This window comes from Aulonocara stuartgranti (assembly GCF_965226115.1).
Source record: "Aulonocara stuartgranti genome assembly, chromosome: 5".
In the NCBI taxonomy this organism is placed as follows: Eukaryota; Metazoa; Chordata; class Actinopteri; order Cichliformes; family Cichlidae; genus Aulonocara; species Aulonocara stuartgranti.
In genome coordinates, this window is record NC_138943.1 from 15,915,005 (window position 1) to 15,939,640 (window position 24,636).

The 24,636-nt window shown below is 39.2% G+C and overlaps 2 protein-coding genes across 3 annotated transcripts in view; one reads left to right on the plus strand and one right to left on the minus strand.

Annotated features, from left to right (window-relative positions):
• The window catches only part of uba7 (ubiquitin-like modifier activating enzyme 7), a 33,295-nt gene extending 25,806 nt beyond the window's left edge, over positions 1-7,489 (minus strand). The window contains exons 1-16 of the mRNA XM_082532533.1: positions 7,286-7,489; positions 6,977-7,145; positions 6,300-6,434; positions 6,004-6,110; positions 5,843-5,933; positions 5,474-5,606; positions 5,132-5,229; positions 4,901-5,050; positions 4,650-4,814; positions 4,399-4,497; positions 4,213-4,293; positions 3,649-3,804; positions 3,180-3,345; positions 2,638-2,834; positions 2,171-2,235; positions 442-652 (exon numbers count right to left, since the gene is read on the minus strand). Of these exons, the coding sequence (XP_082388659.1) occupies positions 442-652; positions 2,171-2,235; positions 2,638-2,834; positions 3,180-3,345; positions 3,649-3,804; positions 4,213-4,293; positions 4,399-4,497; positions 4,650-4,814; positions 4,901-5,050; positions 5,132-5,229; positions 5,474-5,606; positions 5,843-5,933; positions 6,004-6,110; positions 6,300-6,434; positions 6,977-7,145; positions 7,286-7,332 (2,070 nt within the window). The 5' untranslated portion in view covers positions 7,333-7,489. The remainder of the gene's footprint in view (positions 1-441; positions 653-2,170; positions 2,236-2,637; positions 2,835-3,179; positions 3,346-3,648; positions 3,805-4,212; positions 4,294-4,398; positions 4,498-4,649; positions 4,815-4,900; positions 5,051-5,131; positions 5,230-5,473; positions 5,607-5,842; positions 5,934-6,003; positions 6,111-6,299; positions 6,435-6,976; positions 7,146-7,285) is intronic.
• Positions 7,490-9,493: 2,004 nt separating this feature from the next.
• On the plus strand, positions 9,494-22,971 carry LOC309706666 (macrophage-stimulating protein receptor-like). 2 transcript variants are annotated; one of them, XM_082533392.1, is made up of 21 exons: positions 9,494-9,579; positions 10,291-11,571; positions 12,976-13,146; positions 13,275-13,394; positions 13,496-13,666; positions 13,806-13,972; positions 15,087-15,216; positions 15,339-15,475; positions 15,576-15,755; positions 15,844-15,943; positions 16,059-16,289; positions 16,440-16,586; positions 16,685-16,847; positions 17,277-17,369; positions 17,609-17,815; positions 17,900-17,980; positions 18,078-18,259; positions 18,365-18,474; positions 19,305-19,470; positions 19,817-19,953; positions 20,274-22,971. In XM_082533392.1, the coding sequence occupies exons 2-21, from the start codon at positions 10,375-10,377 to the stop codon at positions 20,497-20,499; spliced, it is 4,116 nt and encodes a 1,371-aa protein (XP_082389518.1). In that variant the 5' UTR covers positions 9,494-9,579; positions 10,291-10,374; the 3' UTR covers positions 20,500-22,971. The 2 variants fall into 2 exon arrangements, with proteins under 2 accessions (XP_082389518.1, XP_082389519.1); XM_082533393.1 differs by having other exon boundaries at positions 17,630-17,815.
• The last annotated feature ends 1,665 nt before the right edge of the window (positions 22,972-24,636 follow it).

Sequence of the window (24,636 nt, forward strand, 5' to 3'; positions counted from 1 at the left end):
ATTAATAAATATTAAAACATTGCAAAACACTGCTGGAGCTCTGTTAGAAAACAGCTTGTTAGTGTTCTACGTCTTGGGTTAGTGAGGGTTTGTTTAGGTTGATACTGATCTGTGCACCCTCCTACACCAAAGGTATGACAGCAACATGTGACACCGCTCTGTCTGCACGTTTCAACAGACTAAAAACCCCTCAGAGACCCTCAAGAGACCCTGTTTATCAGTAGTGCTTTTCAGGTTTTCAGCAGGGCTAATGTTGCCATCTACTCTTGGGGAAATATGAAGTGAAATGTGAAAAATGCAATTCCTATTGTTCAAATATCTCACTTTAGTGTTTCACTGTTTGGAATGCAAATATCTTACCTGCACAACAGTGCCCCTGTGTGTTCATGGAGACAAATTACACATGTTACATTTTTGGCACCAGGATAGTTGCTTTTTTACCTCATCGGGAGGGAAACAGTGCAGAAGCTGACGGATTTCGTTGTTAAACAGGGTCTCCCACTTGCAACGTGCCCAGCGCACACAGTCTTCCCAGGACTTTGGACGCTGTCCTCCAGCTTCCGTGTCATGCAGGCTGCTCCACACTCCTCCGAGAATCTCCAAGGCCTCAGTGTCACCAAGATCTAGAGTTCGCTTAATAAATGCCGTATCCCTGTGGAAAATAGAGCAGCAATAGTTGTATTCAGTGACAGAGCAAATAATAATAATAATAATAATCATTGGCTGAGCAGAAAGACAAAGCGCAGGCTATCGAAAGGTAATAATAATATGTTCGATGCATTCTGTGGGTTGAACCTTCACAATAAAAGATTCGATTTTTATTTGCAACATGACTTGGCTGAAAGTAAACTTTAAAAACAACACACGTGGCATACATGACCTGCAACGTCAACCTGACTAAAGCCTTACTGGAAACCCCCCAAAACTGTTTATACCTGTGTCACAGAAGAGAATGACTAAAAATCTTTTGAGTGTTGTCTCGAAAGTGACTCAAAGGGGGGATTTCTCTGAGTGTTTCGACTCATAGGCAGGAGAAGACAGTGTTGAGTAACTTTATCAGGTGCTGGTCAGTACAACTCTAAACCCACACATGGGTAGTTCTTGCGCCATTAATATGCGCTCGCTCAGGAAACAAAAAACATGCCTGAACAGGAACATGCATACTCATAGCTGTACACAGAACTGTATGGGTGTGGCATTAAAACAGCAGCAACAAAAAAAACCTCCTTTCCATAACCTCATGAACCATGACTTAATATTTGCTGGACTATGACATGTAGCTGATCTGTCTCATAAAAATGCCCAGAAAACTTTTCCAGGATTGCGCTAGAAGGAGGGCCGGGAAAAACTGGTTATCTTAGTAGACAAGCGCCCTTATCTCTAAAAAACTGTGCAATATGAAAAATTTGAATGGTTGTTTCAACTCACAAGCACCATTTTTGCTCTAGGCCCAGTTTTTGCTTCCATATAGAAACAAGAAAGAGAGTAAATGCTTTTACTGTCGTGGCAGATTAAGTTAATCTCACTAAAACAAACAGAGACAAATCTCAAAACATGGCTGGATTAGGATGGCTCCGAGCCTCAGTACTCAGACATAGTTTCGACCTGGAAGCTTAAATCTGCCTTTGATGACACTTCTGTGTGTTATAATTAGGTCAACGCATTATGTAAAGCTTGATACAGTGGTTATTAATTTTTAAAGATTAGCCATGTACTTAAATCTCACAATTAAAATCCAGCAGATTCACTGATTCATCCATTTCACATCATATAGCACTCTTTCCTGTCATCTAATCTCTTTTTTAAAATTTGATGGATGGTTCCTAAACCACAAAGCCTCTAATTATCAAAGAATGCATCTATTATTAGTAGAAAACTGCTGTGGATTATACATTACAGAGAGGAGACTTGGCAAGACAGACTGTTTATGTAATTTCTTACAAGGGCTTTACTGCTGAAAGCCAACCAAATGTTTTCCTGTTAATAAAACTAAATAACGAGCTTGAACCACTTCATTAGCTGTTTTGTAGGTGCGCTGGAATGCTTTGTAAGAAAGTGGAAAAGCATCGTAAAATGACCACGCTAAGTAACACCAGACTGGTGAAGACACCGTCTCGCTTTTGGCGCCAACACAGGAAAATCGCACGAGGATGGTATCATCGTATCTTACCTCAAGAAGAAATTTACATTTTCAGGTGTCTGTTTGAACAGTCCTTCAAACTGGTCCCTCGCCCACTGAAACAATTACAAGACCAGATTAGTGAAAAAAGAATTAATAACACAATAAAAAAGACTTTCTTTTGCAGAGCACTGTGCAAAAGAAAGTCTGCAGTCATTTCAAATGTTTTGGTCATTGTTATGTTTAAGAGCTAATATGAATTTTAACAGCATTACCTCAGCAGGTCTTGGGTGGAGTCTGCATTGCACTAATTTTGGTGATACCCTGATTTTATCTAGCACTAGAGACACTTTTTAATATCACACAGAACAATCCCAGTTCTTTGTGCTAATTACTAAACTATATACCACTAATACATACCGTAGTGACTATTGTATTCACTGGTCATCTGGTATTAGATGCAATAAATTCCCGTTACAACAAAAGTGAACACAAAGTTGAACAACTTGATTTTATACCTGCAATGTGTGCTCAATGCGGTGGGGGAAGTTCTTGAGAGTACACAGCGGGATAGCATTGCTAGAACTTGATTTAGCCGGTCCATAAGACTCCGTCAGGTGAGGAACCACCACCAGGGTGTGACCTTTGGTCCCTAGAGTGCCCCCCTCCAGCATTGGCTTCTGGTGTTGCACACAGCGTCCATCGAGATAGACCCCTGACCATCAGAAACAGTGGGTTAAAGCTTAGAAATGTACATGTACAGTCCTTATACTTACTGTAAATATAAACTGTGAATGTTTTTATATCATTTCTATAGACTGCAAAATAATTTTTATACTTGACATCTTATATGTAGACTGAAATACTGTATATAGGCTATAATAACATTTGTATAATTCGTTATTTTTACACCAATACCTCATTTTTTAAATACCCATGCCCCATATTTTTACATCTCTTTTCTTATTCATAATTAGTCTTCTTTTGCACACCATGGGTATGTGGGTATGTCCCGAACCTATGGCGATATTAACAATAAAGATGACTTAAGTGTCCTCACTGGCTTCCACGTTGTCAAGGGCTGCAGCCACTCCATCGAGGCCCATGAAGAAGCAGTAGTCGTATACTCCTTCACTGTCAGCATCAAGGCGATTCTGGTGTGCTGTGATTCTCATCTGTGGGTTTATGTCACACGCAGCTCTGGCTGCAACTTTTGATTTAGGTTTCTGCCAATTGACAAACGCACAAAAATGGAAAAGTTAGTCTGTGACATAACGTATGTGAACAAGAAAATGTATTAAAAACAAAATGATAATAAAGAGCTAATCAATTCAAGATGAATATCTAGCTTTGTTTTGATAGAGCCGCTTAGGAAACTAACTAAAACAAGCCATCTCAGGCTGTAATAATACCTTCATCACAAGCCTCTCCTGTAAGTAAAGCCCTGTTAACTTGCAGAGATGTGCTATGATACTTTTTTACATTTTTCTCTACAGAATTGTGATACAATATACTGTGTGGCTTCTCACCCCGACATCATGAGTCCTGAACAGGAATTGGCGGTTCAAGTTGGATCTTTCTATTGAGTCCATGTCTGTTATGGTGATGTGTCCATCATCTCCTGCACCAAGCCCCATAAGGGCAAAGTTTTTAAGAAGCTCACAGCCGATAGCACCAGCTCCAACCTTGAAAGTAACAGGAAAAAAATGAAATTGTCAGATGTGTTTTACAATGTTGCAGAAAGTCATTCATCTGTTGTTGCTCATCACTACATAGAGATTAGGCATTCAGTAGCTCCTGTACTTCCTGATGTCTTGCAGACTTTGCGACAAAGATAAAAGAAATGCATACACTGTCTCCCTTAAAAATGTTAACCCAGCACAAAATCACACTTTTAAAGGAAACAGGGAAAGTGCCAAGTACTGTTAAAGAGCCCCTTTACAAAGATGCCAGGAAATGCCACCTGAATCACAGCTTTTTCCTGAATGTGCCATCATTTACACCAGACAAGATCAAAGAAAAACACACATGGAGTTTCTGCATTACAGTGCAGAGTGTGCCCTCTGTTGGACAAATGTCAAATCAGTCCTCACCAGGAAATACTTCTGCCGTTGAAGCTTCTCCTGGAACGCGGAGCCAAACACAGCAATCTGTCCATCATACCTTGTGCCGTTCTATGAAAAGGAAAAGAGACAGATTAAATGCGCCTTAATGCTGTTCATATCAGTCAAATGGAGAGCTTGTTTGATAGCCCGGGAATCTATATTTTAAAGGTATACCATCGCAAATGAGCATTCTGTCGGCTGATCCTCAGGCAGGCACTCCAGTGCATCAAAATATAGCCACTGCTGAAGAGGTGTGAATTTCCTACTGCATGCCTGCAGGAATATTACAAAAGACACACAATACTTGGTCAACTCAGCTAAATACAAATGTTATTTATTATACAGTGTAAACAGTGATAGTTTATGATGAGTGAACCCCCCCTCCCAAAAGATGAACATTTTCAGGCATTTTCTTCAGACCTCACCTTAATGACTTCCTGAGCAGCCAAGCCTCCTATGAAAGCATTGATGGGAGCCAAATCCCCCTGGGCTGTGTACGACAGGCTTTGTACTGTGACCTCATCTAGCTCTTCCAGTTGTGCGACTTCATTTAGCTCTCTCACTATGGTTAGCAGGTAATCCGCATCGGACTGTAGAAGCACCAACAAGTGAGTGGAAACAGTCCTGTAAAGTGCTTTAATGGTTAAACTACAACACCGTAGCTGGATTTACAGACCTGGGACCAGAGACCAGGGAGTCGCTTTTCTTTCTTCACAAAGCTATGGAGTGCTTGGAAAGCCAAGTGCAGGGTCTGATGCCGAGATATTTTTCCATAGTCGTTCATTACCAGCAGATCATGGTCCTGTAAAGCCTCACTCAGTGGTTTCTGCAATTAAAATGAGATTGTTTCATTAACAATGGATTTATTGTTTAAAAGCTAAAGTAGAAACAAAACGCTTGCACCTACAAAATTTAGCAGGACTGGCTGTTTAGCCTCATTCACCACTCCACCCCGTTCATACTCAGAAAAGGCTGAAGTGTCACCAATGCTGAAGGAATATGGGCCTAATGATTGAGATGACAAATGACGAAGGTTTTTATGGTAAATTGAAATTAAAAAAGTTAAAAGTAAATTTAATGAAAAATAATACAAACCCAATGCTGAAAATATAAAAATATAATGACTGCAGATGATAAAGAAGAAAAAGAAAAAATCTCTAATTGCATCAGATTTTTAGAGTAGTGATCGTCATAGAGGTTAAAAATGTCATGAAAAGAAAACTTGAGGAAAGAAATTGCCAACACTGACCCCGGACTTTAATTCCCACGGGGGCCATATTGTTTAGTTCTGTCATGCCTTGCACTTCAGAAAAAATAACGTTATCACCATCTGAGAGTCCGTGCTTCTGGTCATCTGTGCAGATCACCACTCCAGGATTATCCTAAAATAAAGACATGCTAACTGTCAATTCTTAAGCCTGTTAAGTAAACCTATTTGCAACACTTTGTTAGTCATTAAAATGGTCAGAGTTTGAAAGCATATCTTGGATTCACTTAGGGTTCCTCTCATACGATCTGTTATATACATTACACAGAAATAAATGAAGTACCAGGATTTCAAAATGTATGGCTGGATCTGCAATTTAGCTTTAGCACAAAATAAAATGGAAAGTTTTACCTTAGAAATAGATTGTATCATCACTGATGCAGGCATCTCTCCATCCCGGTCCAAGACCTCAAATTTCTCCCCAAAGTCACAGAACAGCTGACTGCAATTGAGAGTTTTCTCTTGATTGTTCCATAATGTTGATTTAGTACATGTTCCAGAGTTTATCTTACCCACAGAGCCCCTTGGTGTCTGCTACAATGAACTTAATTCCATGTGAATGACACAGCTCCCCAAAACGCTTCTGATCCTCCAATGAGGAGTCAGTGAGGATCACTACCTGTAAAAACATAGCACCCCTACTCAGAAAGGTGTTTTTTGCTTGATGTGCACTGTGATTTGGCCTTGATGAATTGAATATTAATTTAATGAAGGGCAGAAAGTTTCTTGGTTCCAGAAATTTAAAAAAAATATTATTTTAACCTTAGTGGACATCAGCACAGTATTGTTGGGAAAAAGATTAAAATACCTGATATTGCAGAAGAAGGTTTTCATCTAGTGGTCCAGTATATTGTTCCACAACCACATGCGGGTTTAAAACTGCCAACTGTTGTACCGAGCATGCAGCCCGGTTCTGACCAAGATGAGACTCCTTCAGGAAAAACTGTTGGGAACAATTAAAATTGAAGACAAAACAATCTCAACCCAAGGTCCACCTGCTGTATTACGTTTGACCATCCATCCATCCATCTATCCATCCATTCTCTTCCACTCATCCCCCCATGACTCTGAATTGTATCAATGAAAGAAAATAAATGAATTTGTTTGAATTTGTTGTTTTGCCTGTGTCAAGGCTCAAGAGTGAAAGAGAAATCTCAAAATGTATCAGGTGTTTCCCAGCGCATGATAAAGAAGGCGGGTGTCCTCAGTCGTGAAAGGAAAAGCAAAACTAAATGTGCACAATCATTTGATCACTTAACATTGAAATATTGAGGATTTATTTAATCATGGAATAATATCAGTGCCACAGTTTCATCCTAAAGTCTGATAACATTTGAAAAGAAAAACAGGTTTGAAAAAACAAAACTCCCATTACCAGGATCACAATCAGCTCGGTTTAGTAACCCTTCATCACACAGGCTTCCTAAAGTTTGTTGTATATTTATGTGTTTATGCAATCAGCTCAAACGCATCCCTCTTGGATACCTGAGATGACAGGTCGCTCCATGTTGTCATTCCTTCGTCCTGGACAGTGACATGTTTAACTCCGGACAGGACCACATTCTTGGCAATTTCTACTCCCAGACCTTTCATTCCTGCTATGAGGACCTTGGCTGAGCCCATTCGGTGCATCGCCTCGTGGCCCAGAACATAACTGTGCAGATTAAAGAACACACAGTGTCATAAGTCATTTAAAACAATTTAAATACCAGCAATCATTCATTTTTTTAGACGATACCGCCGGTCACTTTTTGGCAGGTGTGCACTTTTTGGCACAACATCGCTGGTACTTACAGTTGTCGGGAGTAGAATCCTTCATCGATTTCAGAGATTTCTGACATTTTGTAAAAGCAGTTGAAGGCAAATCTGAGAGAGCTTAGAGAAAGAACTGTCCAGTCAAAACCCGGAACTTAATGTAAACCGGTTGTGACAAAAAGAAAAAAACAAACGTAGCCGTTTTCAGGAAAGTATTTCAGTTTCGATTCAGTCTCTGCAAGGTCCCACTAACAAACGCTTTCTGTAACCACTAGAGGGCGACTCGAAACTTTGTAACCTTTGTCTCCTCTGTAACAGCTTAGTGTTGGGTAACAATAAACGTTTCTCACTTTTTCATGTTTTCTCCTGCGAGTAGGAAAGTGCAGGTGAATTATTTATGATTCTCTGGCTGAATTTCTCTTTAGCTCTAGTTTCTCTGTGCTCACCTTAAATCTGAATATCAAATGTTTGTCTAAAAGCAGGATTTAATACATAAACGTTCAAGTCCTTAATGAAACTCACAGAATCCCCTCATGCATCAATAAAATAATCTATAATCTCAGTCTAGCAGTCAAAGAAAAAAAACCAACTACTGAATGTAGTACTGTATGTGTAGGATGGACCAAAAGTGACTCATTATTATCATCAGACAGAGAAATAAACAGGCTACCAGGGTAACTATGGTGTGACTGGGGAACACACAAGATTAGCAAATAATAATTTTTTTTAAAAAGTTGTTAGGATGTCCAAATTTTTGAAGTTATAGATGAAATTCATAGACAACACAACATTTCAGATGGTACAGTTTCACTTCCACTTCCAAAATGGTATAATAATAATAATAATAATAATAATAATAATAATAATAATAATAATAATAATAAAAAGTTTGAATACCCTTACTTTAAACAGTCTTCTGGGGATTTAATATCGGGCCAAATCAAAATCTAAACTGCAGTGAGCTCTAAGTCTGTTTGCTTGGCCCATGTCTTATGAGTCAGGTTGTCAGATACACAGATGTAAGCTGAGGAGCAAACATGATGGCCTTACAGCTATTGTTTTTGGCAGATTGTTTGATTAGTTTCTCACTCTGACTCAGTCCAGCAAGTCCTTGTGGAGTTAAAAAAAAAAAAAAAAAAAGAAAGAAAGAAAGGAAAAAACTTCTTTTCTTTTTTTTGCTCCTGCACTACCTCAGACTTTTTCTATGACATTAGGAGTAATGGTTGCTTGTGGATTTTTATGGTTTTAGGTCTGGAAGTGAAAGCCTGCTGAGTGACACTGCAGCATATGTTTACTTTGAACTTTGGATTCAGTAGTAGATGTTTAACTTCGGAGTATAAATCCACATTATAGCATTTCTGTTGGCACACTGATGACAGTGATGGTCATTTTGGCCTCAACTTTTACAGCCTCCATGTACCATCATCCAACAGAGCAAAGTTGAGGTTTTTCCATGTGTGTTTTATATCACTAATACATTTTTAGGTGATCTGTCAGGAGAATGGAATACATTCTTCCCATAACTTTCTGGCTGCTGAGGAGAAACTGTTCCTCATCCAAAAGCAATGTATTTTTGGCAAATGTCCCTCAGGCGCTGATATAAGCTACAGACTGCTTTCATAAGCCAAGATTTTTTCCACAAAAATTTAAGTCTGACTGGAAATATGTTTCAGGATGAAATATGACAAAGCTCTCTTGGAGAGGAAATTATGCGGATGGTCAAATTTAGCAACTACTTCATACTTCCTCGTTGCAGGCGCGGCTTGGTAGGGCAGAACCCGCTTAGGGAATATCACAGTCCACAGTCAAGCGAGTCAGAATGATGATGGCATTTCCGGTCTTTAACAGTTTAAAAAATTAAACATTGAATCATATTAGAAAACTTGTTTGAACGGGCAGTGTCATTCTCATTTTTACAGCACAAAAACGCCACGAATTATCGTTTGTTTTGTAATAATAACCAAATGAATATTGTTCCAGACATTTAGATGTACCATGGCACGATAATGGCAGGATTTAAGGATATTAATTTCCACAGTATTTATTTTTTCAATGAAATTTGGCTTATAATTTATCCAGATCTCCCGTCGATACAGTGCCATACAACTGTAAAAATGCAAATCTCTCTGTAGGTCTGATGACCTGATTTGTTTTTTTTTTAATCACCCTTTAGACACAAGACCGCTGGCCTGGAATGCTTTTATTGTGAAGGGTTAGTAACTTCCTGTTTTGTTTTGTTTTTGGTTTTTTTTTTTTTGACGTGAGATCTTAAAGGAATGGGGGAATTCAGTGCCAGTGTAAACTCATTGATAGAGGTATTCAGTCGCTGTCAGGTGAGTGGAACTTCACTAGCATACGTATCTCTGAGGGATTCAAATTTGTTAAAGAAGTTGTTAAAGATTTCTTAAATTTTATTGGTTCCGGAGAACTTTCAGCTATTGGTCCATGTTAATGATTCCTATCCAAACAGTTCGAGTTAATACAAATGATTCTAACTGTAGTAGTATCATGGTTTTCATTAGAAGTTATGTCATATAGTAATATGAAATTTACAGTAACGTAGTCCTTTATAAGCCTCCATGACCGTTTTGCACTGATAATAACTATTACTTTTGTGTATTTGACACATGTAATGTAGTTGTTACTCTGTATGTATTTTGTGTAGTTTTGGTGGGCTGAACGCTCCCATGGTTTCTCCACATGTTACAACGCGTTGTTTCTTGTCCGCTTTAGATTGTATCGTTATCCTCGCAAATTCTTGTTGGGTTTTACATGCCGTGACTGCGTATATTAGGTAATACTACCTTTTAAAATGAGGCATTTGCAGCTGAAGATAAGGAAATGCTTAATCAAGAGCCTCAAAAAGAAAAAGAAAAAAAGCAGCTGATACTTTCCTCCTTCCTCAGTTCTCCAGCTGTGTCTCAGATTAAGTAAGCTAAAATGTTTACAGTATGAAGTGGAGAATCTCGGCTGAATGTGAGAATCCAGTGGTACAGCTCCCTGTCTGGTAAATCTCAACATTCCTTCTCTGCTTTTTCTTGCAGAGCTCCCGCTGGTTCTCCAGAATGTTTTCTTTGAGAAAACTGTCTTATAGGTAGCATTTATTCACAGCAGACCATAAAGTGGAAATGGTCAGTTTGACTGCCTTGTTGACAGTATGGATATGGATGCTATCACAAACTGCCTTGGGGCAGCACACATGTCCTTCTACACCTCAGAGTTCCATAGATTTCACTGTAACATATTCCCTCCCCCACTTCCAAACCCAGAAACCAATACAGAACATTGCAGTGAACCCGGATAATGAACAAGTTTACATTGGATATCAGAATGCGGTAGTGGGAGTCAACAGTTCTATGAATAAAATATGGGAGGTGAAAACTGGACCTATAGGCAGTCCTGATTGTGAAACCTGTCTGGCATGCGATGTAGAAGTTCAACCCGAGGACCCAGTGGATACAGACAACGAGATTCTGCTTTTGGATCCTGCTCTAAATCTAGTTCCATACTTGTACATTTGTGGAAGTACTCGGTATGGGATCTGTTACTTTACTGACATTACCCTTGAAGCTCCTGCACCTCAATGTTTATACACAAAAAAAAGGAACTCTCCAACCTACTGTCGTGACTGTGTGGCCAGCCCATTTGGTACCAAGGCCATGATCGCTGAAGATGGGCAGACATCATACTTCTTTGTTGCAGCCTCTGTCAATGACAGAATAACACAGACGTACCCAAGGAGGTCATTATCAGTGCTGAGGCCACTTTCAACTGAAGATGGCTTTGACATGGTCACAAACGTGACAGTGCTTCCTGGACTATGTGACTCTTACAGCATTAACTACATCTACAGTTTCTCTGCCAAGGATTATGTCTACTTTCTTTCCTTGCAGAGGGAAAATCCCTACAAAAACGATTCAGCTTTTCAGACTCGTCTGGGACGACTGTCTATTTCTAATCCAGAGATGTGGATGTACAGAGAGCTTATTTTGGAGTGTCGGTACGAGCCAAAGCGCAGGAGAAGAAGGAGACGGACTTTCAAGGGTACTGTTTATAATGGATTACAGGCAGCACATTTCGGGCAAGTTGGGAAGGACTTGGCTGATGAGCTGAGGGTAGCTGAGGGAGAAAATGTTTTGTATGGGGTGTTCGCGGAGGTAAACAAGCATGGCCAGCCTCAGAAGAACTCAGCCCTCTGTACGTTTCCTTTAACTAAAATAAACCAAGAAATCGAGGCTGGTGAGGAGGCCTGCTGTAAGTCAAGTACAGAGCAGCTATCCAGAGGTCTCTGCCACTTCCAGCCATGTGAGAACTGCCCACATGAAGTGAGTAACTCTTTTTTTTATGCTCGAGTGTCATCAGAATATCACTATATGCCCATACAGGAAATGGTTTGTCCAGACAAGCATTGTATTATTAAGTCATTTGTGATGAGAGCAAAGTGGTCTACAGTACAGTATTATTATTTTCTTGAGCAATAAAGGATTGTATATTCAAAGTAAAACTAAAGTTAGTCCATAAATCTTGAAAATGAAAATGATGTTTGCCTGCGGTAAATCTGATGAAGGTGAGTGTGTGTGAGAGAGAGAGAACAGGGAGGGATGGATGAGTCACTGGTGTGACCTGCATGTTGCGACACCATTACTCTGTTCTGTTTCAGTCACTGCTCAGTAAGTTTCAGTCTTTCTCAATGAAAAGGTGTGAACTGTTTGTAGTACAAGGCTTTGGTAAAAAAAACAGTTGCAGTTTCTTTTCATTTTAAAACAAATAACTGAGAGGACACAAACTGCCTCAGGGCAGCACACGTGTCCTTCCAGTCCTAGCAGGTCAGTGGATTTCACTGTGGAATATTTCCTCCCCAACTTCCAAATACACAAACCAATACAGAAGAGAAAGGTACTGGACGGTAAAGGCAGGTTCAGCCTTATAAGAACATGCACACCTCTCTCTTGAAACACCTTGAATGTAGCTATGGTTCCTCACGTCAAAATAAAATAAAGGTGTGGTCTTTCCTTTTATGGCGCTCAGTCTGTGTCCTTTGAGCTCCCACAGGCATGTACACCTACGGGAATGTGTGCCAGGAAACACAAGCTATAAATCCTGCTGATAAAAATGTGGAACTTCAAGGGGAGGGTCAGTGTTGGACTGTACTCATCTCTATTTGAGTAGGAAATAGGATGAATATGAAAGAAGTGAGGGGCAAGATTTTTACTTATTGAATCTGGTGTGTTCAATACAGTGAACTGCATTTCTATTTAAGCATTAAAGTCTGAGAAGCTCAAATGGTGTAAAAATTGGACATTGAAGTGAGAACTCAAATATGGGCATGCTGGGGCAGGTCAGCTTAATTACCTCACCAGTCTTGCAAATCCTGCTTTTTTTCTGGTTGCTGACCTTTTTTTTAAACCAGTCTAACTCATGTTTTGCACGCCCACCATGCAAATGTTTAGTTTCAGCAGAAGACAGAAACTACTCTGAGAAACAGTCACCAAGTCAACAACGCTGAGGTCACTGCTGTTTTATGACTTTCCACTCACGGCTTGTTACCATGACTGGAGGAAACTACAGCACTTCCTCTATAAATGAATACAATTAAGAATTTTTTTCCATCCCTTTTTCTTGTCACACAAACACGTCTTCATGTACTTATTCTAGAATAGAGGCAGATATGCTGAAGATGAAACTCCTTGAGCTGTCCATGTGTAAACATGTTTTTTCTGCTTGTACAGAACTCTGATAGCAGATGCACTGATAAGCCCACTCTGGTGTCAAAGCCATACTACAGAATCGATCTCTTCAACAGTGAGATGAGAAATGTACTGTTTACTTCAGTTCTGGTGAACACGATTGAGACTCATACGGTGGGCCATTTTGGCACGTCAGATGGGAGGATACTCCAGGTAATAACATGGTGTTGGGCTGGAGAGTACGCTGAAGTTTGAATGCATTATAAAGTACTGAATGTAGATGTTTTTGCTATGATTTCCATGAATCCTCGCGACATTACCTCTCTGTTTCACATGTTTAGGTGATTCTAAGTTCCTATAACCATATTATTTTTGCCAACTATTCACTGGGAGAGACTGCAGTTTCGAGGAACGCAGCTGTGTACTCTGAGGATTCACTTCTCTTTGTGGTTGGAAATAAGGTAACACTCGTAATACCTGCCACAGGTACTGCTTATCTCTTGATGAATTTTCCCTTGTATGTCTTTTATAACACCCTCATCTTACTCTCTCCACGATCAAGATGTTCAGGGTGCCTTCTACAGGACCAGGGTGTGCACATTTTAAGACGTGCCCCATGTGTTTGAACGCTCCGTTTTTCATGAACTGTGGCTGGTGTTCGGGAATCTGCTCAAGGCAGGAGGAGTGTAGCTCACAGTGGAACAAAAAGTCTTGCGGACCCATCATAACAGAGGTAGATCTGTCACTCTGTGTGACTCTGTGATAAGCCATTGCATGGTTAAACAAAATGAGTCATAAAGTTCCTCCAGTCACACTGATTATACATACACATAATTAGCTACTGATTTATGTTGGTAATTTTATTTTTCCAGTTTTTTCCTAAAATGGTCCCTGCTGGTGGTGTGACTGAAGTGACGCTGTGCGGATCAGAATTTCAGTCTGTTCTGCGGCCGCCCATCATCAGTGGCAAAACCCACATCGTTACTGTGGGCTCGGGGACCGTGTGTGATGTCCTGCCTGAAAAGAGCAATAGTAACAGGTGAGTAGTTCAATCCCACGTGTAGTCCATTTCCTCGTGTTGGAAGTGCTGCTCAATGTGCTGCTCAGACTTAATTAAAAAATGATGGTATTGAGCTCTTTATTGGTTATATAACTGATGTATTATTTCAGACATATAAACTTCTGTTCTTAACATCTCAGTGACATCTTTGGTCAAATTTTTGTGCAAAACAATAATTTGGGGCTGATTGGCTCAGAGGAGGCAGGGAAAAAGATTATTGGACAAGAATGACAATAACAGCGTTGAGACTGACAGCGTAGTGATGTCAAGAACAGAAAAGCAACACTAAGGAAAACAGGCAGATGAGTAATGGATTGGATTTATATAGCGCTTTTCAAGGCACCCAAAGCGCTTTACAATACCACTATTCATTCACTCTCACATTCATACACTGGTGGAGGCAGCTACAGTTGTAGCCACAGCTGCCCTGGGGCAGACTGACAGAAGCGAGGCTGCCATATCGCGCCATCGGCCCCTCTGGCCAACACCAGTAGGCAAGTAGGGTAAAGTGTCTTGCCCAGGGACACAACGACCTGGACAGAGAGCCCAGGGATCGAACCGGCGACCTTCCGGTTACAGATGCGATTCCCAACCCCCTGAGCCACGGTCGAGTGATTACAGTTCGTCCTTATTGAATTTAGTTGTCCTCTTGGGTCTCAGAGTACAGGCTTATTTTTTTTCCTAGAGTTTCCAAAAGTAGAGTAGAAGGTAGAGCCTTGAGCTATTAGGCCTGCTCCTGTGGACTCAGTTCTAGTTTGGTTTCAGGAGGCAGATTAGATATATAAGTTTTCCTGAATGAAACTTTTCATAGCTTTAATAAGGGCTGATCATCGACCATAGTCTTGTATGCTGCTATACGCAAAACAGCTCGGGGAGTTCTCATAATGCTCTGAGCACTTAACCTTGACGACCCTCTTTTCAGTCGCCACTCGTAAATATGACGCTCTTGCATGTCATTAACTTTTATCTTCTCTCTCACATGATTTGTCTTTTATTCTGTTAGTCGTTTGTTATCCCTTTATGGGAAACATCAGATGGCTCATATTCTCTCATAGAACTAACAGACATGCCATTCCCTGTGTCTCTAATACAGACTGGTGTGCAAAATCAGGGAAGAGACACCAAACCAGGGACTCAACATCACTCTGGAAGTGAATGAGGGAGAGGTGGAGGGCATTTTCTCAGTTGAAGGCACAGCTCAGATTTCTGGCTTGTCATTTGTGGTGAGATCAATTTTTAAATGGCACCACCCTGTTATAAACTCTCTGTTTTCTAATTATCAGAAATAATTTCTGTAATGCATTTTGGAATCACGATGTGATTTACTTTGTGTGTTTCTTATTAGACACCCAGCATAACAGAAATCAAGCCTGATTACGGGCCCTTGTTTGGAGGAACAGTGGTTACATTAACAGGCAGATATCTTAACACAGGAGTAACAAGAAATGTCAAAATTGGAGATAAAAACTGCACCATTCAAAAGTGAGTAACATAGACGCTACAACACATTGGTTTTGCTGTGCATTTAAGCAGGTAGCCTTAGTTATGTATAGTTGGTTATTTGAATTTCTATTGCTTTCAGTGTTTCTGAAGGAAAGGGGACTTTGTCTTCAATCGTCTGCCACACAGAAGCTGCTGAGGCTGTTGGGGAACTACCTGTGAAAGTCATTATTGACAGCCTTCAAGTGAATGACACTAAGATGTTTTCCTACAAGAATAATCCTGTTATAAACTCTGTGTTTCCGAATTGCAGTTTCCAAAGGTATGACACTAAACTGGTCTAACTAATAGGCTTACCACCAAGTTCCTCATCAAAACTAGCAGGCATGCTAATTTATATTGCCTTACAGAGGCTCCAAGCTGGTGATAGAAGGTCAGAATCTTGATGTTGCTAACAAAATTGTGGTTGAGTACACTCTGAAATCTCACTTCAGTGAGCGTCTTCAACGGGTAAGTAAGGTTTTGTAAAACTTTACTGGGATTTTTTTCTAATGCAGTTACATTTTTCAGTTAATTAATTTTAACTTGATTGCAAACAGCATATTATTTTTTTGTTTTACCTCAGGTTTGCAGTGGCACAAGAAATGCCACACACATGGAGTGCTGGGTTCCTGCTTTTCCAGAACAAATTCCAGATACCATTTTTAAAACTGGAGTGCTTTCTATTCACATAGATGGGGAAAATGACGCCTGGAAAAGTAACTTTTCCTACTACCCTAATGCCCAAGTCATTCCCTTTGAAAACGATGACAGTATATTACTTCTAAAACCAGGAGAGGACGAGGTTTCACTGCATGTATGTTCACACACTCATGTGCAGTTTTTCCTGCTCTGTCATTTGTTTGGCTGTTTGTACAAAAACCTCAGGAACAGTAGTTGCATTCTTCACAAGACAACAATTACTGCTTGTGTTTTAATATTTAAACCCTTTTTCAATTTGTAACAGCATAAAAAATTGGATGCAGTACAAACATGTATGAAGATCACAATGACCATTGGTGATGCGGTCTGCAAAGCGCAGGTTTTGCAAAATGAGCTGACCTGCAGGATTCCTAAAGGCCTGGTTGTTCCCAGCAACGGGCTGCCTGTTAGGGTAAGAATCATCTGTTTAAGCCATCCTAAATCACTTATGGAGACTCATATTTAAATAAATGTATTTAACAAGAGGGATCATATTTTCCACTGCTGCAGGTGTTTGTGAACCATGACGTTTATGATATGGGTACAGTGCTCTTTGATGACAGCTTCAACAACAATGCGATTGCAGGCATTGTCCTGGGCATCATTGCCGCACTGGTAGTAGGAGCTGCCCTTGCATTAATTGTTATGATTAATTTAAGGAAAAAAAAGAGAGGTGAGAAAGACTTTGCTATTTTGTGATGCATTTCAATAAACTGACATACTTTACTAAGCAATCTTGCAACAAATTTTAATTACATGCATCTGTCAGTCGTTCTTAGCCGACCTTCGGCTCACCGGTGCTTCACACATTATCCTCAGTGGATTCTTCCCTTGTGTCATTCACAATTTAGTAAAAAAAAGTTATATATAAAAAGCTCTACATGGCCAAGCTCATGACATAAGGTTTCAGCTAATCCACTGAGATCATATTCTAGCAGGTGGCATGAAGCACCTTGTAACTGTGTATTCTAAAAACTGTTATAAAAATGACCATGCTATTATTTTAAATTTATATGCACACCTTCAGAATGTATTTTGTCCTGTCTCTCTCTATGATTTTTCTTTGTTAACTGATTTTGATTGATTGAATTCTCCCCTCCAGCCACCATAGAGAATCGCTTATCAGCGATGATGTCACATAATCTACGCCTGAGCAACAATAATTCTTCTTCTCCAACAGATGACTACAGACAGGGTGAGAGATTCAAGCCATGAACTGATTCAGTTTAATGTGTCAAAGAACAACCTGACTAATAAAGTTATTTAGGAACATTTATTATTATTGAGGAACATTATATAAACTTGAGCATAGATAATCTTTTTTTTAATCCCAGTCCATTAAATACTTTCATGCTTTTCATTCTTCGCATGTACTCAGATTTTATCAGTTATTTATTTGCCTGTTTATGTTTTTTCTCTAATGCATTACAATAGATCTTTACTATCAAACTTCAGGTTCAGCAGGACTGGCTTTCCAGGGTTTATTGTACAGTGCCAGCTCTGATCATCTATCTGTTCCTTTGATGCCACGAGACAATATCTCAATGGTTAGCCTGAATTCCAATATTCTTGAAGAGGTCAAAGATGTGCTAATCCCACCTGAGATGCTCTCAATTGAGGATAGTCAGATTATTGGCAAAGGTGAACCTCAGTATTGTACAATTGTTATTACTAATTTGCCAATTTAGCACAGAATTCCTATAAGGCAATTTTCTTCTAATATAGGTCACTTTGGGACAGTTTATCATGGATACCTGTTAGACAGCAACAAGAAAGAAATCCACTGTGCTATTAAATCACTGAACAGTAAGTGAATATCAGTTTATTTCATAAAAGAAATTGGTGTTTTGTGAGCTGCTGGCTGGTAGATTAAAGTATTTTATTATATGTGTTTTATTAACAGGGATAACAGATTTCCAGGAAGTAGACCAGTTCCTCAGAGAGGGGATCATTATGAAAGGCTTTAACCACCCTAACATACTGTCACTGTTGGGTATCATGCTGCCCAAAGAAGGGCTCCCCCTGGTGGTTCTGCCATATATGAAGCATGGAGATCTGCGCCATTTCATCCGTTCTAAGAACAGGGTAAATTAAACTGTGGGGACTGTGAAGATGCTCTATTCACGCCATTACAAGTTTTGTCCTTAGATCTCTCTTTTTTTGTTTTTACAAACTCTTTGTCCTTTACAGAATCCAACAGTGAAAGACCTGATTGGGTTTGGTCTTCAGGTTGCCAGGGGAATGGAGTACTTAGCCCAAAAGAAATTTGTTCACAGAGACCTGGCTGCGCGTAACTGCATGTGAGTGTGACTCATGCACTGATTACTGGCCTTGATATGAAAGACTTTGACTCACTACAAGCAAACGTATTTGTTGTTGGCCATAAGGGGAAATAATTCTGCAGTTTTAGCCGTTTTAAATTTGTGAACACATTGTTGTAGTCAGTTGTATATAGCAAAATGAAATTATTTCATGAAAATAATTTGATGTTCATTGCAAAGCTTGTTAATAAATTCATCAGCTTTCAGGCATCTTTTAAAATTATTAGTTATTTTCTGCAATGTTAAAAAAAAGTATTAGATAAAAGTGACAAATGTACATTAACATGATTTTGAAAAAAAAAATCATTTTTATTTTAGATTCTTTTTTCTACATGAAAGATAGTTTAGATCAGAGGTCCCCAGCCGTTTTTGCATCACAGACCAGTTTATGTCCGACAATTTTTTCATGTACTGGCCTTTAAGGTGTTGCAGATGAATACAACAAAATAAAACAAGTACCGATACCAAAAAAAGGAAAATTTATTCATAACACACGGGAAAAATAAAATAAATAATAAAAAACGCTAAAAAGCCCGAAAACCATAATTTTCACACCCGAACCTTAACTCTCACGGCCCGGTACCAAACGACTCACGGACTGGCCTGGAGGTTGGGACCGCTGGTTTAGATGTTAAACACATAGCTTACTCAACATGTATAAGCTTACACCATTAGATCTCATCATAGAGAACATGGTTGATATTCACTGACACTCGTTGTACACGTGCTAGTCTACATGTTAGAAATGTAAAGTAGAAATATGTTATTTGAACTAGATAGTCCATTCTTAAGATGTTTTGTCTTGACAGGCTGGATGAAAACTTCACAGTAAAGGTTGCTGACTTTGGTATGGCAAGAGACGTCTATGCCAAGGAGTACTACAGCATTCAAGATCACAAAAGGGTGAAGCTCCCTGTAAAGTGGATGGCCATCGAAAGCCTGCAAACACAGAAGTTCACAACCAAGTCTGATGTTGTAAGTGTGCCTAATTAATCAAGCCAATGAAGATCATTTTAAATCAGGGGTGCCCAATCCCGGTCCTCGAGAGCTACCATCCTGCAGCTTTTAGATGCATCCTTGTTCCCACACACCCGAATCAAATGAATGGCTTGTTATCAGGCCTTTGCCAAACATGATGGCATGCTGAAGAGGTAATCAAGCCATTTGATTCAGCTGTGTTGGAGTAGGGATGCATCTAAAAGCTGCAGGATAGTAGCTCTCGAGGACTGGGATTGGGCAGCCCTGTTTTAAATCAATCACTCAACCAATCAATCAATCAATCAATATACATACAATATATTATTCTTTATCTGTTTCACAGTGGTCATATGGCATCTTACTGTGGGAGCTGTTAACCAGAGGTGCTAGCCCGTATCCAGAGGTGGACCCCTATGACATCACGCAGTACTTGTTGAAGGGACGTCGGCTTCTGCAGCCACAGTATTGCCCAGACACCCTGTAAGAATTAGCACCCTTTCACTATCCCGTAGCATATGGGCATTATTAGATAAGATAACTCTTTATTGTCATTGCACAGTCATACATAGTACAATAGTGCAATGAAATTGGAAAACTGTCCTACGTCGGCATTATGTAACGTTGATGTCTTTAGTGGCCTCAATTCCACCCTGCATACCTCTAAATCACAGGGATTTAATCCTATGCTACTTTGTATTTGAGAAAAAACAATGCCCGTTATTCAGTAGTGTCTTCACCTGCTTACTCTTTTACTTACTCAGCTTTTCATTCAATAATTTACGCAATTATTCATTCCACAGCTATGTAATCATGCTGGCGTGTTGGGACCCGGAGCCTGAGTGTAGACCTACCTTCCATAGCTTGGCTACCGAAGTGCAGCGCATCCTGTCCAATCTGAAAGGAGAGCACTACATCAGTTTGAAGGTTACCTACGTCAACTTAGACCAGCCAAGGCCTTACCCCTCCCTAGTTGGAAGTGAAGCCACAACCTCAGACTTGGACACAGACTCTAATGGTAGCAGCTGAAGGTGCAATGACACAAAGCTCTTTGGCAGGATCACGGCATCCAGAGTTGGAAAACATACAAGAGAAAAGGACAGCTTATAAAAATTTTTATGTGTATAAACCCGAGCACGCTGAACATTTTGCTACTGATTTATTTGACACTGTAGGCATTATAAACTCTAACTGGAGGGAAAAACCCCACTGGAAGATTCATACTGGTTACTAAATTTTTTTTGTGACAAAATAGAAGCAGCATGCTGACTTATTTTCTATAACACGAGCGTGAATGAGACAAAATGAATGTAAAATAGAGCCTTGTTCTTAGACTTGCAGAACAGGGTTGAGTGGTACGTACATGGTGTTATTCACACATATAGTACGTGTCTCTAAATGTCTCTAAATCAGTACCTTAAACTTTGGGGGCATATGAACAGTGACTTGTGCTCAGGGGTTAACAGTTTTCATATTTGCACCACAATTGTTTTGCCATATGGGCTAACTTAAATTGTTTTATTTAGGTCTGTAGCATGTAGATTTAAAAAGAATACACGTGTGCATCTTACATCACACATGTAAAATAACTCAGTCGACACAAATTTGGAGCCGCTCATACAAAAAAAGCTCTGGGCCCAGAGTTATGAAAGTGAGCTTTTTGTCCTGTGTGGAAACACATCCATGCTTGTAATTATCACTAGAGGGCAACAAATGCCTTATTCTGAAGAAAACTTGAGTTGCTGGTGCAGTGATGTTCTGCACTACAGCAGTCGTCTCCACACAAAGGTGCCGCACAATCGGTACAACTATATTTAACTAAACCTCAGAGAACCAGATTCACAGTTTCACTGAGTGAATGTAACACATTACGGTCTTTTCATTTCAATCAGCAAAATTTAAACTGCAAAGCATTTTGATGAATTTCTGTGTCTTTTGCTTTTAATTAAAATAATCTCCATAGTACATAGGACATTTGAAGGTCATTTATTATATGGGCACTGATTTTAATCTTCTATACTGACGCTGTAATGTGGTTTCAAACTGATAGTTTATTTTCACGGACTAGCTTTCCACCAAGAGCAATGAATTCAGTTCAAAGATAGTTGAGTTTTGTTATTGCTCCATTTATTTTTGTTGAACCAAAGACCGATCGGATCTTTTCAGTAGCTTCCACAGTCAAGCGGGGTTTTATACAAAATGCTTGATTCCATATAATCTTCTCCAAAAAGTCTTATTGTGAATAAACAGTATGAAAAAACCTACAGCAGATGGGCAAACAGGAACATTCCAGCTTTTTAAAAAATCAATTTAAAATTTTATTCAGAGCACCGCAGCAAGTACAAAAGTTCTTCATGAAAGTGGATCGTCAAAGCCAAAGATGAAAATGATGCTGAGTGCATTGACACAGGTCTGAGGCAGTGCAGCGCTTGTTCTCTGCCAGGTAGATGAGAGGAAAAACACAAACTGTTTGAGTCTGAATAATGTTAGCTCAACCAGAGTGAAAACTGCATGCCTCTACCTAATCTGTGTATCTAGCATTTGTAATACTCTATGAATAATTTATGGATCTAAATAAAGATTTTCTTTTTCCATCCCTTGCCTTTAGGTACTGTAAAGGTGGTAGCAATAATGACAAGCTCTGGTTACACTCAGGTCCAGATATTGGGGGGAAAAAATCTAATGAGCTGGCCTAAAGACTAAAGAGAATCTGTTTTTTCCCCCCTATGAACATTGTGTAAGATACCTTTATTTAAGTCATGCTGAAGCATGCATAGGATCTATTTTGATTGTATGCTACTAATGACCTACAGGAATTTAAAAAATGGTTTTGTTATCAACCTTTTCTATTCAGATCATTTTAAAAATGTATTTTTAGACAGTATGTGATGAGCACAAGCTCATGCAGTAAGCACTCAAAGCTTCAACTCAATGAACCTAAAGCAGTAGAAAGACACAGCACGTAGCTTAACTGTTCCTCAGACTCAGGGTTAAGCTTTTTTAGACAAGCGCTATAAACCATCAGTCTTTACAAAAAATATAGATTTGTGACATAGCATGGATTTTAAATAAAAAGTGAAATCAATTTTGGGAACGAAAAAGTTTTTTTTTACATTGTTTTTCTTATGATATGGAAATCAGAGTGATTTTTTCTTCTCCTGTGACAAAATTTCTCTTTGCGTGTTGATTTCGGCAGATGTGCTGAGCAACTGTCAGGTGTGGCACTACAAAAAGACACTACAAATGTGAAGTATGTTGGAAAAAGTGAAAGTAAATGTGCTCGGCCGACTATGTGTGAATAAACAGATCTCTTAATGGACTTCAGTTGAAGCCACAGTTGACTCATTTGTTGCTTACTGAAACTAAAGAAACTGATGACTGGCACTACCACTAGGACATCTACATAGCTTAAAATGGGTTGCCCTGTGATCTGTTACTGAATTTTGTGTAATTGGTGGCCTTGCAGAAGGATTTTAAATAAAATGCTCCTAATATTTCCGAGATTGATGTTGATGTTCCTCAAACACATAATCCCATAATCCAAATTATGCAACGTGAATGTATTTTCTTTAGAACGTACCCATGTTTGTTTGTTTTTCACACACATACACGCACACACACGAACAAAGCAATCTAATAAATTTCTGACTTACTTTTCAAATCAGATATACCAAACATCAGGGAAACCTCTGTTTCCTGATGTCATAATGACTTTAAAGTTGAAATGAATGCTGTTTGCAACCAGCAACTCCAAATGTAAATGTAAACGTGGCATTAGTCCATACCAGTTTAAGCCTGAGGACAGAACAATAGCAGACATTGGTATTTTTTCCAACAGGAGCTTCTTGATGCATGCTCAGCCATCCAGGTAAGTAAATGTCAAAAAGTTGTGGATATTATGTTTTGAGTTTCCCCAACCTTATAAACAGTAAATATAGTACATGTAGTACGTATAATACACATTAATAATTAGGAGGAAAAGAAGTTAAATGATGGAGGGGCAATCATTAATGAATATTATTGTATAACTAACAATACAATTTCAAAGCAACCCTCAGCATAAGCACATCATTTCAGCTGGTCTGTTTATTCAGAACCACTAAATACTGAATGTTCCTCCTTCTCTTTGCACACACAGCCACACAAACACCTTCCTATCCAAACCCACAGTGATGGGGAATAGCTCAACTGAACAGAGAGCAGACCCCTAAAGTGTCTGGTCTAAAATTCCTTTTGTTGTCTACAACAGTATATATTTATAAATAATTTAAACTTTTATTTCACACTGCCCTGGTTTTGGAGCAGAGTTGGTTGAAATCTGCAAGTATCATACAGCAGCTGTTGTGTGATCTGTGGCAAACTGGACCAGAGAAGTAACAAACTTTAAGATTTCAGTGGATCTAAACACATAACAAACATAATTTGCACGCTTACTTTGTGTATTCAGTTTCATAGCTAAAATAAAATAATGATAATTTAGTATAAATTAAATAGTTTCATAGATATGCAATGCAAGTTCACTGTAGAATCTTCCAGAATAACTGCACATGAATAGAGACATTTTTGTTTAAAATTAGAAGCTGAAGGAACGGATAAGGTGCCAAATTCTAAATGTTCCACTGTTTGTAATGTCACGGATGCAGTTGCCAGTTTATTTTGGCTGATGATGATGAGCTGAGTGACATGTTCAGCATTTGCTTTTTATGTTGGAGGTATCTGATCAGACACACTCCTCTGAGTTTTTTAATATACAGATAAACAAGAGTGAATTAAAAAGAACTGCATTTGGAGACTGATCTTCAAACTCCAGAGAGGCAACAAACTTCTGCAGAACAAGCTTCCTGCGGTTTGTCTGTGACTGATATAATGGTAATGATACTGTATGGTGATTTAGTGAAGTTGCAAGTGATCTGCATTACATCACTTGGTATAAAAAAGGCCGGGGAAGTGAGAGAAAATAAAAGAAACTTACCTGATTCACAGTTGTTGAGCTACTCCCTGCAGCTGTTTGGGCTGTGCATGCAATTCGCAGTCTGAGGTTTTCATCATTGATCAAGGTCTCCCTATTTTTCAAGATGTTGCTCAGAAAATAGAAAAAAACTGGGCTGAGAGAGACAGAGAAAGGAAATATGACTCTATAACAAGACTGTGCAAGCTTAATTACTT